General features: G+C 34.3%; 1 protein-coding gene across 6 annotated transcripts in view; it reads left to right on the top strand.

Moving 5' to 3' along the window:
* The window catches only part of LOC124529601 (caskin-1), a 300,989-nt gene that overhangs the window by 282,213 nt on the left and 2,460 nt on the right, over window positions 1-16,316 (top strand). For 4 of the 6 annotated variants that reach the window (XM_047103401.1, XM_047103399.1, XM_047103396.1 and 1 more), the window contains 8 exons: window positions 10,611-10,808; window positions 11,081-11,277; window positions 11,574-11,753; window positions 12,103-12,315; window positions 13,368-13,475; window positions 13,658-13,798; window positions 14,781-14,909; window positions 15,353-15,934. In XM_047103401.1, the coding sequence (XP_046959357.1) occupies window positions 10,611-10,808; window positions 11,081-11,277; window positions 11,574-11,753; window positions 12,103-12,315; window positions 13,368-13,475; window positions 13,658-13,798; window positions 14,781-14,909; window positions 15,353-15,934 (1,748 nt within the window). The remainder of the gene's footprint in view (window positions 1-10,610; window positions 10,809-11,080; window positions 11,278-11,573; window positions 11,754-12,102; window positions 12,316-13,367; window positions 13,476-13,657; window positions 13,799-14,780; window positions 14,910-15,352; window positions 15,935-16,316) is intronic. The other 2 variants (XM_047103397.1, XM_047103398.1) reach the window with 2 other exon arrangements.

Raw genomic sequence — 16,316 nt, 5'->3', positions numbered from 1 at the left:
TCACGTAGTATAAGTTTTTATCATCATCGTTACTATTATAAAACATCTATATTTTTTGTTTAAGTAATGAAAAAAAAAATTAACATTCCAATTATCCAATGTTATGTACGTTCAATAGTAGTAAGTATTTGGAAAGTTCCTTTTATCAAACATGGCGGCCCGTTGAACTGTCATGTCATTGAATTTTATGGATTTAATATCGAAATATCTCGATTATACGATATTTGCGGATATATTTTGTCGACTAAAAAGTCTTTATTTTTAACAGTCTATAATTGTGAATAGGTTTCATTAGGGTATGTCATAGACCTGCACGACATTATGAATATAGATATTTTAAGATTTTAAATTAACATGGTTATTTTTATTACTAAATTTATTAATTTCGGGATATTTACCATGTTTTTATTTTTATTTGGAGCTCGATATTTCGTCATTATCTACGAATGTCTTGTTCACGAGACAGTCTCGTCCACCGAATAAAAATAAAAAAAACATAGTAAATATCCCGAAATTAATAACTTTAGTAATATAGATATTTTGTAATAAAATGTATATTATTGTAACTGAATGGAATAAAGTCAAGTAAATTTCATCCAAAATACTCATAAAACGGTCGCTGAAGTTCATTCAACGTCCCCTATCTTTTCACCTAAATTGAATAAGTACCGACGTAGAGAATTTAATAACTAACTAACGACTATAAGCGCTTTCCATTAGTGTCCCAGTTATGAATCACTTAACGAATTCGTATGTATAATTACTGCTATATTAATGCGTTGTGTATAAGACAAAGCATTCTACATTGTGTTTAATTGTTTACGCAAATTGTAATAAGTTTTTTTATGATAACAGTATGCGAACGAGCAAATGGGCCACCTGATGGTAAGTGGTCACCACCGCCCATAGATAATAGCGCTGTTAAAATATTAACCATTCCTTACATCACCAATGCGCCACCAACCTTAGGAACTAGCATGTTATGTGCCTGTAGTTACACTGGCTCACTCCCAATACAATAAGGAGTACTGTTGTGAGGCGGTAGGATATCTGATGAGTGGGTGGTACCTGCCCAGACGGACTTGCACAAAGCCCTTCCAAGTAAACATACCACCATTGTTCGCATTCATATAAATTATTATGTATCAATTTGTGAATCCGCTTAGACCGCAAATATATTCAAAAATTTTCACAAGAAATTTATTGTATCAAAGAACAGTAGTTGAAATGCCCCTTTAATCTCATAAGTTGGACACTTATACAGATTTTTAGTAACTTTCATGTCAGATCTGATTTAGATATCTTCACTGTTTTAATGATATTTGGTAGCAGTGCGTGAATTACATTAACATTGATAATATTGGTCGTCAGATTTGTAATTTGTGTTTATGATTCATCCCGTTCTCGGCGGTGAAGGAAAACATGCATGTGTCTAATTTCATAGAAATTCTACCACATGTGTATTCCACCAACCCGCATTGCAAGCAGCGTGTTGGAATATGCTCCAAACCTCCTAAAAAGGGAGAGGAGGCCCTTATCTCAGCAGTGGGAAATTTACAGGCTGTTGATGATGTTGATGATATATATATAAAGCATTAGCTATTTCAAAGTAGCAACGGGCTTAATAGTCAATAATAAATACATAAAAATAAATCATTTCCGGGAAAGCTTGGACACATGGCGGATATACTCCCATAGTAAAATTAAGAGGCTTAATAACAGTCGACATTGGTTAGTTAACTCGGATGATTGACTTGTCTTTAACAAGTATATCTTGTCTTAACGAGACAGTTATTATGTTGCTTAATAAATAATAAGACCCGGCGTATGTTTGTTTGTAACGTAATTAAATTGTATGAAATAATTGAACATATTTTATATAATTAACTTTTGAATAATTATACGTTTGTAATACATTATTATGTTATTATGTAACTCGTATATGTCGAATTATTAAAATAATTTATGTATTGGTTAAATAGTTGTGTCATGCGAATACTCGGGAACGTGAAATGGATTCTGCATATATTTCCTTATTATATATATATATATATTTACATACCTTTCCTTGAGCTGAGATGGCCCAGTGGTTAGAACGCGTGCATCTTAACCGATGATTGCAGGTTCAAAACCCAGGCAAGCACCACTATATATATATGTGCTTAATTTGTGTTTATAATTCATCTCGAGCTTGGCGGTGAAGGAAAACATCGTGAGGAAACCTGCATGTGTCTAATTTCAATTCTGCCACATGTGCATTTCACCAACCCGCATTGTAACAGCTTGGTGGAATATCTTCCAAACCGCCTCCGTAATGGAAGAGGAGGCCTTATCCCAGCAGTGGGAAATTTTCAGGCTGTTACTTTACTTTTTACTTTATATCTTTCCTGTTAAGCTTAAAATATGAAGAGCAAGGATAATTTGCATTAATATTGATAATTATATTTTATCTGTGACATTAACGTCATTTTTAATCTTAGTCAATTTTATAAAACAAAAAAGAACATGTCAACCATTTTAAAATGATCATAGTAAGTATTTTAATTAATCCATGTAGCTAAAATGTGTATTCTAAAATGAGTCTTGGGGATTTTAGAATAAGGTATATTTTGGCTTTGATGTTTATATATCACTCATGTTTTGTATGTGTCCTTTCATATCAGTTTCTAATCCAATACCTTCTAGAGTTGTTTTTTTTTTTTGTTATTGGGATATATTTTTGTGTTAGTATTGTAACGAATCCCTTATTTGACATATTAGATAACGTGGATGTTATTTTTCTTGGATTAATAATGTTTGGATTGTTTAGTAAACTCGAAACGAAGCTGAATCTACACAACTTGCAGTATAGCTATCTCTTTCACACATTTTTTAGTCAAGTTAATCTGTCAAACTACTACTAGCAAAACAATCAAGCCTCTATTTAAAAAAATCACGTAAAATTAAATGAAATAAAAATTGGTCACCTAATAATTTTGAAGACTTTATTCAATTTGTTTGCTTATATTTATCGACGATTTTTAAGATTATTTTGAAATGGTTAAATATAAAACATTCATTAATTTAAGAGGAAAATTCGATTGTCAGTTTATGTATAATTATAAAAGACATGTAGTCCTTACCATATTGAGTACAAGTCTACATGTATCTAAAGTATTGTAACTTGCATTTGTTGTGAAACATATTTTGATAACTTTCACTGCAAGACCGCTTCAGCTTTGACTGTGACAACACCTCATGACGTAAGGGTATTAGTTCATTGTTATATTAAAGTTATTTCAGCATTTTAGTAATAAATACTTACATAGGTACATATTGGTTGAGGTCGGAATAAAACAGATTCTAAAAACTTCATTCATATACATTCGGTCATATCGAAGTATTTTTTGTTTTAATCTGTATTGTGTTATAGACGAATAACGAATTGAAATCGATTACACATATTTTTATTCAATTAAATATTAAAAAAATATGTTTTTATTAATTATATAATATTAATATAAATGCAGTGCCCAAATTATTACAAAAAATAATTAAAATGATTAAACCTAGGAAATATTTTAAATTATTATTTTGTATTAAAGTGAATAATAATAAGTAAAAAAATAAAAGAACATTAAATAGCTTCCCTTTGAGAAGAACCCTTGGTTTTTATTCCATTAACACTTGTGGTAGATTTCACCCGACACATGTGGCTTTTATGACAATTTCCTTTGCCTAAATTACAAACACAAATCAAGAAAAAATTAAGCATTGCTCGCCATCGTTTAAACCCGCAATCTTTGGTTAAGGAACGTGTTCTAAAATTAAAAAAAAATAAAAGTTAGTACCCATTCTACCATGTACAATAAGATGAATGCGCAGAAAACCAACTTTCTAATATATTTTTTTGTATGCAATACGAATCGTTGTTTTCGTTGTTTCTGGAAATTTCGGTCAGAACAAAAGCCGATTGCTTTGCATTCTAATAACAATGAAGAAATAAATTCGAAATCTGTCTGATCTGGTTTTCGTAACATGCGTCTTTAATCTGTTATCGGTAAAATTAATTTTATTTTTAATTACCCTTGTAAGTAATTATTGTACTCAACTGTACGTACCAATATAACATTATCTAAGCATTCGATATTTGAATCGCAATACATTTTATTTTTAATTAGAAAGGAAAGTTGTCATCTATATTGTTATTCTACTTTTCAATCAATTATTTTGTTATTAACTGTGTTATAAAAGCCGGCGTGTATTGATATAATGGCACTGCGTATTAATTGCTTTTTTTAAAATAGAATACTAGACATTTGATTTTTGTTAAATTCAGCTTTAATTGTTCACGTTTTCAGTCACATAAGGTTACTCCATTTTGGAAACGCACCTTAATTTTGGTTAAGTTCGATAAACAGAACCACATTTCCCGCGTAAAAAATCAACCGAAAATCGCTTCGGCTTCTCAGGTTTATACAGAAAAAACGTGTCACGACACGTGCAAGAAAAAACACAACATGTTTTGTAAAAACAAAAATAAAAAATAAACGATGATTGTTTTGTGGTTCTTTACTTTAATGTTTAATCACGAAACAGCGTTGCATTCGAGTATTTGGCGAAGTAATGCATCGTATTCTTGTAGGTCATTGATCTATCCTTGATATACCTATATAATTACAAGTGATAGAGTTCAGTAGAAATGTTTTCGGTTAATATATACCTATTTGTCACCATTCTATGTTTGTATAAGTATGTCCTGAACCAAAGTCGAGGATCCCATTATATTCCCAGAATTATGAATTTTATTTATGGACAGGCTTGAGTTAACCTTCACCCCTAAATATCATTATTTATAACGAGCATAATTCCCTGTACAATTTGTACAATAACCTATATAATTAAATATAGTATTAAAACCAGTATACCTGTAAAATAAACTATAAAATATGATCAAAGTAATAAAAAACGCTCTCATAAAACGAAATCAGAACTATTATTTAAAAAAGCTACGCAGCTGCGATAGAATCTCATTTATCAGCTGATATTGGAGTTCTACAAGTCGTTCTCAATTAGTGAAATCCGGTCAGATCAATCAATCAGTTCGAAGCACTTTGCGGCTTCACGCTAATCCTGAGGTTCATCCAATACGATTAGCGCGAACTTACTGATCCAATGTTCAGCGCGATTGATTTGACAACTACATTTCACAAAGAAAAAAGACAATTGACTAAAACTTTTTTTTTTTTGAGGCGAAGATTATTTGCAAACAGCCATCATAAGTTCCATAGACATTTTTTTATTGTGAGAAATTGTTATATTTTTAAAATGTTTTGTAATAACTCTAAAAGATTTACATTACACCAAAATGATTTTTAGTAAAATCAAATAGTTAATTAAAATAGTAATTATACTGTAATAAGTAGACACGTTTTTATTACTATGGTAACACCTTATTAATATCTCACGCCAAGGGCTTCTCTCCCTTTGTGATGAAGATTTGGAACTAATTTCACGACGCTGATATAATGCGGTTTACTGAATACACATGTGACCGAATTTCATTGAAATTAGACACATGTAGGTTTATTCACAATGTTTTCCTTCACTGCCGAGCAAGAGATGAATTATAAACACAAATTCAACACATTGAAATTGAGCGGTGCTGGGCTTAAGTCCGCAAACGTAATTTATTATACAATTTTCTTTTTTTATATATTTGTACTAGTGACCCGCCCAGCTTCGTACGAATGCAATACTGATACTAAATATTCTACGGAATTTGTTTATTTACGACATCACATTAGAAACTTCTAAAATTATCAGTGTTTCTTTAATACATATATGGTCCATGTATTATATACAATAACCTTCCTCTCGAATCACTCTATCAATTTTGGTGATAGGGCTTTGTGCAAGCCCGCCTGGGTAGGTACTCATCAGATTTTCTACCGCTAGTACGCTGTATTGTTGTGTTCCGGTTTGAAGGATGATCGAGCCAGTGTAATTACAGGCACAAGGGACATAGCATCTTATTTCCCAAGGTAGGTGGCGCATTGACGATGTAAGGAATAGTTAATTTTCCTACAGCGTCATTGTCTATGGGTGATGGTGATCACTTACCATCAGGTGGCCCATAAGCTCGTCCGCAAAACCATTTTCGTCCGCAATACATAGGGACAGACAGGGGTAAGCGACTTTGTTTTATACTTTGTAATGATTTAAATGAAAATCATTAATAAAATACTCCACCTGTTATATTATACAGATTGTTATTTGTTAATGTAATCGTTGAATATAAAACGAGCGCGCTTAATACGGTTATACGGTAATGTCTGTCATGTCGTATCGTGATAAGCGTATCTATTACTTGATTGTTCTGATCGATCATATTTGATTCTCTCTCGTTAGCCGGTCTACTTTCACTGGCTATATATCAATGCTTAGTTGATTGCGTTTTCAATTTCATTGTTCTCAAAGATATCGAGTTAACAAAATTTAGTTTGAATAAAGTAAAACGGTTGTTTTAAATGGTTCTTTTATTGCTTCGAAGTAAGTTGACTGTAACTTAAAGAAAATAAATCTTGCAATTAAAATATGCATTCAACTTCCGCATTAACTCGTATCAAGTAATCATCATCATCAGCCATTATTAATTCAATGCTGCACAAAGGACCAATATATACTGATTGTATATGTATGTATGTGTAATGTAATTCAATATAAGGATGGCTTTATGCATCTACTGTACGCTCTTTCTTGCATGTGCTAAGGTTGGCTGGTAGATAAGGCTATATAGCTTTAAGTCCGCCTTTTGCTCAATTTATTTTTTGTTAAATAGTTGTGCAATAAAGTTTAAATAAATAAATAAATAAATATATATATTGAATTAATGCCTTTTTTATGCTATTGGTTGTCCGACGAACATATGGGCCACCTGATGACAATGGCGCTGTAAGAAACATTAACCATTTCTTTCATCGCCAATGCGCCGCCAACCTTGGGAACTACCATGGTCTGTCCTGCCTGAAGCTACACTGGATTACTAGCCCTTCTAACCGGAACACAACAATACCAAGTGCTGTTGTTCGGCGGTACAATGGCCCTCCGCTGAGTTGGATACCACATCCTTCAAGGTCCAGCTGGATCGAGACCGCTTACGCATCGTTTGCCGCATATTGACTACCGATGACAACCCAGTTGTCAATTGTTTTAACTAAAAACAGAGGTGGCTCAGTGGATACAAACGATTTCACTTAAGATCACCAATAACTCACTCACTTGCCTAATTTATAATTCAATTCGTGTTTGTTAGTGAAAGGAAACGACGTGAAGTATAAAAGTATAATGTGGATGAAATTCTGCCACGTGTTAATCTACCAATCAGTATAGGGGTAGCGTGCTGTAATTATGCTTCTCCTTAAGAAATGATGCTATTTCCCAGCAGTGTGGTAGTGATTACTTTTGTCGCTAGGAAATTGTCAACTATCTAAAATAACAATGTAAACTGGCTACTTCTCTTCTCATAATATTCGAATATAAGAATAATTACCCATTTAATTGTATTTGCGCTTTCAATGGAACACAATAATACAACTCATTTCTATTCTGTAGAATATCTGGTTATAACTAGTTAGTGGGTAGTGTCGACCAAATGGGACCTGCATTCCCCAAACGTCGAATGTATACATAATATTGTCTATTATTAAACATTACTTACCTGAGCCCTGAGTAAATTTATGATTAATTTATCATCGGTGGATTTAACGATTATTACAAGCTTATAACGGTTACAGCCATATACGTGTAATATTTAACCGCAGCTGCAAATTACAGGACGTTTCTAAAAATAAACACGTAATAACGTTGGCGCCGCATAATTGTATTTTAATAAAGTCTGCCGACGTTAAGAATGTTGTTAGAATCGAATCAGCTACGTATCACACCGATTTGTACCTAATTGATTCAATACGTCGCGTCTAGATGGCGCTTAAATCAATAAGACAGATTTGCAATTTAAATAATATAGATAACTCCCGTTTATGATAACGCTGTGAGTTTTTTTACCATTATTGAAGTAATTAAGCACAACGTTATACATATTTAAACGTAACAAGACATATAATAAAAACAAATGAATATTGTAACCATAGATAATAAGTTTTTTTTTTAATTTTCATTTGCAGGAGGAGCTGTATTTCGAATTCCAAATATTTAAAAAATATATGCTTCTATTCGTTACTTGATATTTTGAAGTCATTAGATGCGAAAAACGAAATAAAATATTAATTTAAGTATACAATATACTCGTTAAGAATTCGCCAAACATTATTTGTGAATACATTAAGTTTTACAGTTCGTTACAGCACTAAAGTCTACAACAACTATTATTGGTTAAGGAAAACCGAAAAGTTAATTGGATTTATCTCATCACTGAATTCCAATGCGTTTCATAGTAATAGATTTTTTTTTCATTAATAGAAGAAAGGCAAATTTAATACGCGTTAATAAATACATTCTAGAGTACTTACTTCTACATCGGCTGTGAATGTAGACTACTGGCTTGATGAATCCGGAATAAAATAAATAAGATACTCACGGCTACTCGAAATTTTTCGGACGTAAAAAATTAATGATGTTATTTGAGCGTAATCCCCGTGAAATACCGCCTTTATTACACCTTTCACCCTCGTAAAGCGTGCGGAGCTAACATCAGAAGAAATACATCAAACCCAAAGTCCAATGATCCGCTAAAGAAATGAAGATTTTAAGCTCGATTCACACTATCAATATTCAAAACTCCAGGTAATTTAACGTACCGTTTATAAGATGTTTTATCAATAACAGATGAAAATTTTAATGTACTATATACACATACATATATTATGTTTCAATTAATATTTTGTGACGCATTATAAAGTTTTTGCTATAGAACTAGCTATGGAGCGCTTGTCATAACTACGTTGCTTAAGGATTATGTCACACCGCATCATAAATAAAGATTTTCCCTTGTTGAATATCAATATTATGCTTCGTGTGGAGTCAGCTTTATAGCGATAAAAGAAAGTAGGTGGTAATGTTTGCCAGATTATGAGCTCTAAGCGCAAACCCAATGCCTGTGACACCTGTACTGATTACAGACTTAACGACTTCACTGATAACGTTGTTATTTTTTTTCGTACTTCTATTAAAGAAAACTAAAGAATATAAAATTGCATAAATACTCTTAACGTATTTATAAAAAAAAAACATTACTTTTAAATTAAACTTGAATATTATAAATGATAATAATTTGAAAAAAAATAATGAATAAGCGAAATCGATATATAAGACGAATTTAATTTAATTAAACATACTTGTTTACAAACACTCAAATTAATTAGTCAATACCCATATTATCAAATGTTATTTTCTTTTTTTTAATTAGATTTTATTAATAATGGATCTTAAATTAATACAAGCAATAAATTCGCTTATCGCGTGCCGTCATAATTACCAAATATTATATTGTAATGAACGCCTTAATACTCGGACAGCTTGCGTGCCTGTAATTGAAGAAATAATTTCTCTTTCTTAAAAGAGTGCCGTGCCATGTTTTCGGATGTGGCGAAATGTTTGCGATATTGAATTTTAAATTCACCGTATGTAATAACCGTTCCGCGTATGTACATACAAAGGCAACAATGAAATATTAACATTGTAAAGACTAAATTCAATTAAATACGAATACCAGGAAGGCATAAATAATGTTAATCAGTACTTTATTAAAGATATTTCATTCTGTCAGGTTATACAAAAATTATAATCTCCATAAAAATTACATTTTTTCGCTTGTTCCGAGCCCGTTGCCACGCAAAACAATCTCACGAAAAAGATTTTTTTTGTCGCAAACCGCCTCGGCTCGTGCAAAAACATTTGCAATTCCGACGGTTTCACACTCCCAGACGGCTCTCTACAAAGTAAGGGATATTTTTTCGTCGATTTATGTTTGCATCGCGATTATTTTAATGACGTTTTTTTTTCGACCATTAGTTAGCTTTATCGATTCGGCACGAGCAATTAGGTGTCCGATCCGATCCGGTCGTCCGATCTCAGCAAGTGGCCGATCATGATTGATGATGTTTTTGGGTTATTACGAAACTCCCGCACCTCCCCTTTCGCTTATCGCTATGGGTGGAACGGGGATGAATGTTACTCATTTTGTTAATGCGGTTGACGTCTCGTACAAAGCAGATAACGGTGTTTGAAGCTACTTTGACGTAAATGAGATTTTCTTGGCTTCACCTAAGGGTTCCATTAAGGATAATAATGGAATTATAAGAATAAGTAGGCGTGAATGATTTTTCCATCGGCATTAAGGGAACGAAAATAGATATGAAGTTTAAACGGTTTATTGAAGGGATGCTATGATGAAGATAACTTAAAAGGATTTTACCGATATCGGTTCGAACTCCCTAAAATGTTTTTATCAATTTGAATGACTCAATTCTAAAATGTAATTCTTAGAGACTAGTATATAAAATAATGATTGGATTGCTCCTTTATTTCGTGAAATGGTAACTGTGTACTATATCATACTGTTTCTTTTGTTGTCTTAATATTCAAATTTAATAATTCGTTTACTTTTTCAGTGGGCGGCATGTCCCGCGGTGGTAGCGGCGCCGGTAAGACGGCGACTGCGAAACGCGTGCCGCCGCCGGCTGTGCCCGGAGACGCGTTCGGCACACCACAGCACAGACACTCTGGATCTAGTTTCGGGTCTCAAGGTTACGCGTCCTGCGAGGAACAGGCCTACCCACAGCCGCCTGATACACCTTCACACACCAGAGGTAAGTACGGAAACGAGATAAATGCACATTTTTAATTCTTTAAAGCACACGACGATTCATATTTGATATTACACAATGGTACCTCTTTTATGCTGCTTTACTTACCAATTACCAAATTTTACTCTAATTCTATGTAATTTCATCAAATTTTTTGTACTATTCTTACGTCAATTTTAACTAAAATGTCACTGCTTAATCATTTTTGGGCTTGAATATGATAAGGTATATTATTAATATTATATGACGCTTATACACATTGCCTCTGTTTTCAGATGATCATTCAGACTATGGCAGCACAGTGTCAGGCGTGTCAGGAGTGTCGGGAGCTAGTGGAAGCTTGGGCAAGAGTCCAGCAGGTGGAGGAACCTTCACCTTCCCACCACCCACACAACCTCTCACACATAAAGCAGCTGTTTACTATCACCACCAGCTAGCGCTGAGCGATGATCAGGGAATAGATATGACACAGGTAAGGGAATTGATGGTATATTTTTTGCAATTTTATATAATAAGAGAAAGTCTATAGAGAAACTCTCCAATGGCACTTAAAATATTGTCACCTAAATTACTCGAAGCACGTTCTACCTGAATACCATCAATTATTGACAAGAAATAAATCATCCGTCAAACTGTTGTTTACTTTTGTTTTTATTCAAAGCGGTTTAAATAACACAAGATTGATTGCATCTTTTAAATTAAGAATGTTTTAAAATAAAAGCATAATTATGGTAACAGGTGTCTCATAATTCATTATTCAATCTTCAGAGCCCCGGCCGGGACAGTCCGGGCTCATCGTCAGGATCAGCGGGATCAGGATCTAGGCACTCTTCGGCGTCATTGGACAGCGGGAGAGCATCGGGTCGCATGCCCCATCATCACCACGCCGCTTGTCACTGTGGGGACACCGTAGATAGAGTTCGTGCTATGATCGCACAGGGGCTACCTGTAAGTGCATCACATCCTCCTTTCTTTGGCAAAGTAATATAGCAATTATTAATTTCGATGATAGTAAAGTCAATGAAAATGACAATGTATTTTGATGATCACGATTCACTTGCTAAATTGAAAAGTTGAAACGACGAAGACGAATTCAAATGCGCTTTGTCTAAATCTCAATAGTTTCTAATTTATAGTTAATTTAAAATGAAGACTACTCGGAAATATCCTCCATTGATGGAACGTGACAGCATAGCTTAAACCCCATCAAAAAGCGTAGACAGGTCTTAGCGGTGGTACTTTTAGAGGGTGTTGCATACTTTCACAATATTTAAATTTATTGTTCTATCTTTTTCAGGACCAAGATATAATACATGCTTGGCTAGCCGACTTACAAATGGAGGAATATGCTAGACTCTTCATAGAGGCAGGCTATGATCTTCCAACTGTTACGAGAATGACACCTGAGGACCTAACGGCAGTCGGCATCAAGAAACCAAATCATCGCAAGAGATTAAAGGCTGAACTCGCTAATTTAAATGTACCGGACAATTTACCAGACTACATTCCGGTTAGTATTCAAGTATTAGGTTTATAATGATTTATCATGAATGTCTTTCTTACGTTCAGATCTTTTTAAATTATGAAAGGAGACCTTTTTTAATGCCTAACTAAAAAACAAAAGCATTGTACAGTCGGTGTAAGAAAAGGATCTTCACCTTAAGATCTACTTTCGTGCGCTCAGTATGAGCGATAATCTGCTTTACCGATTGAGAATGACGTATTGCGTCGCAATGATTCGATGTTTATATTCAAAAGGTACTAAGAGCTTAAGACTTATAAAGGAATGTTTTGAAAACTGACGAAGGTTTTCTTACTCTGACTATACTTAAACTGTTTTTGACGTCGCAAGGTATACACTGGCTATATTATATATAAAATAGATACTTAATTATGCCATTAAAGTAAATTTTTAAGGTTCAAGATTTTATATACATATTTTTTAGTTAAAGAAAAAAGTTCTTGTGAGAAGTCGGAGCGAGATGCATTATACATGATTACCAATTACTCATATTTTATGGAACTATAAAGAACTCTTTTTGAGCTGTACGTTTGGTACACCGATACATATTTTTATGATGTACTAAAATATATTTTCTTTATAGCCTGTTTTATATAAAAGTACTAATTAGCAAAAATATAACAGTACTATATTTGAGCCTCGTAAGAAACAAGAGTTATTAATAATTATAAACAATTAAATTTCATTTTCCTTTGCGTACTATTGTAAAGTGGGTCTCTCGGAAGATCGAGGTACATTAATAATCATAATTATAATGCGCATATCATACCAATATATCTCAAAAGATATATAAATTAACGGGGCAGTTATTCATTTTAATAAAATGCAGACAAAATGAATGTTGATTGGACTTTGTGCATTCATCATTCATACATTCATTCATTACCGTTTTTTATAACACAAGAAGCATGTCATCTCAAATTACAGTCAAGGACGTGACTATTTATGCAAAAAAAACATATGCTCGTCTTACTTCTAAAATTAAATTATGCTTAAATTTCGATTTAAAAAAATATTATTTAATAATATAATTTTTCCAGGGTTCGCTAGAAGAATGGCTTCGTCTGCTCAGATTGGAAGAATACGGTCCCGCCCTCGTGGCTCAAGGCTACCGGACAGTCCACGACGTTACACAACTGGCTTGGGAGGTAATCGATTTAAAATTATATATTAACTCTTTACGAATATCGAGTAATTTTGTATTTAAAAAAAAAATAAAAAAAATATAAGATACTTAGAAAATATTTTGTCTTCAACGAATCCCATTTTGATAAGTAAATGACATGTTTTTATGTTTCAAGACTTATTAACTCGTCTATTTTCCGTATAGGATTTAGAGGATATGGGTATAGTTCGCCTCGGTCACCAGAAAAAGATCCTGCTGGCTATAAAAAGAGTGAAGGATATACGAGCTGGAAAACGGAGTATAAGTAGCCAGGGATCGATCGACTTCTCTCGAATATCAGGACAGGTACGGCATAGACAAGTAGATTTATTTTTTCTAATTGTTTGTAGTGATGTTTTAGATAGAATCCTATAGATGATTCTTAAATATGGAAGTGGATTTTTAAAAATTTTTAAACCAATATCGTTTTCCCATCCACTTCCATAACAATTATTTAATCTATAAATATCTGACCATAGAGCAATGTTTAGTTTTATTTTTTGTTGAATTTGATAATATATTATCTATGAAGCATCACTTCAAAACAATAATGTTTCAAATTATGATTTAACTTTTTACTTTTTATATTTATTAATTTTTATCATTCATAATTTCATTTCATTCATAATTTATATCTTTTAAACTGTTTCCTTTTTTAATGATTAAGTTTCTACTAATAATTTTTATTGACTTTTTTATATTTTAATAAACAAAGCCAAATATTCATAAATTTGAATTAATAATTATCTAACAATTTTATATTTTACTAACGACGCTTAAAATAACATATATGGCGTTTTAGTAAAAGTTATGTTAACCAGGCGTTCTTCAGGCCGTATAGGGCTTTAGATGTTAGTTCCATGTGTAAACAGCCCAGCACTAAAGTTTTTTTCTTTGCAAAGCCAGACGTGGACTGTTTATGGGAAAATAAAGTCCATACGGACCGAATTGGCCTCAGATCATCAGACACTTATCGAAATTCCAATTTTCCCGACACGTTCTGAAATTCGATTTTCATTTACGCTTAGACGTTTAGAAGTTTCTTTTCCATCGCCATCACTGTCGCTGTCAAACATCTTTGCGACTTTGTATTAAAAAAAAAAACAACTGTCAAAGACTGTCAATATTGACATAACATTTGTTTGTGTCAAAGAGGTTTATAAATGAGTCGCAGAGCTGTCCACTTCACCCGTCAACGCTGCATCCACCTCATACCACTAGCCCGAAGCAGCATGTGAATGTTTTGTTTTCTTTTCTTTTTCCAAACACAAACCGCACTTGGACCTAGAAGGATTTATATCCGAGGGAGCATTACCAGCCCTGGGAGAGACACGCGAGGAGTTACCATAAACCTCCCGATCTAAAGTTTGACGCCCTATCAACGCCCCTATGTGGCACAGACTTGGTCCCCATCCAGGTATGACACTGACGGCTGTCAGTTTGACATTGCACCTCGGCACCCGGCTTTTATGTGCACCTGACTTTTTGAACGTGTTCTATGTGTGTGTTACCCATGTTTCGTGTTTACTATGCCTAGGTTGATCTCTTAGGAGCTGAATAAATTAGATTGCACGGTAGACATTAGAATATTTATATTATAAAAATAATACTATAAAGCATGAAATTTATATAATGAATAATAACAAGCGCAAATATTATAATGAAATTAATATAATAATATTTAATTAATAAAATATAAGTATTTATATATAGTATTTGTACATGCTAATGCATGTTTGATAATCTAACAATGATATTTTAATGATTGTGATTTGTATTGTGAAAAGTTGAAAGCTGTACATAAAAACTGTCAACTTGATTTAAATACAAAGGTAAGACTAATAGATCTCAACTTCTCAGATACGTCATCCGCGCGGTAAATCACTTGAGAGTCTGGAGGACCCTTCAGAGAGAGCATCGCATACGACATTTTCGCCAGAAGCTGGATTTTACTACGGAGGTCAATGGCGGCGTTCCTACGACGACGGAGACATAACTCCAACAAATGACAGCTCCTATGAAGGCGGTGGTACGCTACCTCGTCCAAGAGGATTAGTAAGACCACGACCGGTAGCGAAAATCCAAGCGACACCGGCGTACAGGGATAAATCTCCAGACTACACGTACGACGAGATAGCGTACTCGGCGAGATTGCAGCGCGTCGCGTACGGAGCGAGCCCCCACGTGGCCAGGAAGCCCCCGCCGGAGCCACCGAAGAGACAGAGCTCGCAGTACGCTCCGTTCACTCGATTCGGGCAGACCACGGTTGAGATACATCCGGAAAAGAGTCTGCCCCTCAGCCTGCCGGCGTACCCGAGCTCGGATTCGCTGAGCGTGTCGTTGGACAGCACGGGGCTACTGCCGCCGCCGCCCGCGCCCTCCTCCCCGCCGCGCCGCTACGACGACGACAAGCTGCGCACGGGCTCCGATGCCAGCTTCAAGGTGAGGCGAACATCACTCTAATATTACTGACAATAAACTTCTTCTTAATCCTTCCTCATCAATCATTCATCAACAACAACAACAACAACAGCCTGTAAATTTCCACTGCTGGGCCTCCTCTCCCTTTGAGGAGAAGGTTTGGAACATATTCCACCACGCTGTTCCAATGCGGGTTGGTGGAATACACATGTCGCAGAATTTCTATGAAATTTGTCACATGCAGGTTTCCTCACGATGTTTTCCTTCGCCGCTGAGCACGAGATGAATTATAAAGACATATTAAGCACATGAATCAGCGGTGCTTGCCTGGGTTTGAACCCGCAATCATCGGTTAAGATGCACGCGTTCTAACCACTGGGCCATCTCTGCTCTCATTCATCAT

The sequence above is a fragment of the Vanessa cardui genome, chromosome 5 (assembly GCF_905220365.1).
Source record: "Vanessa cardui chromosome 5, ilVanCard2.1, whole genome shotgun sequence".
NCBI lineage: Eukaryota > Metazoa > Arthropoda > Insecta > Lepidoptera > Nymphalidae > Vanessa > Vanessa cardui.
The sequence above is the reverse complement of the archived record's forward strand: the minus strand, read 5'-3'. Positions and strand labels throughout refer to the sequence as shown.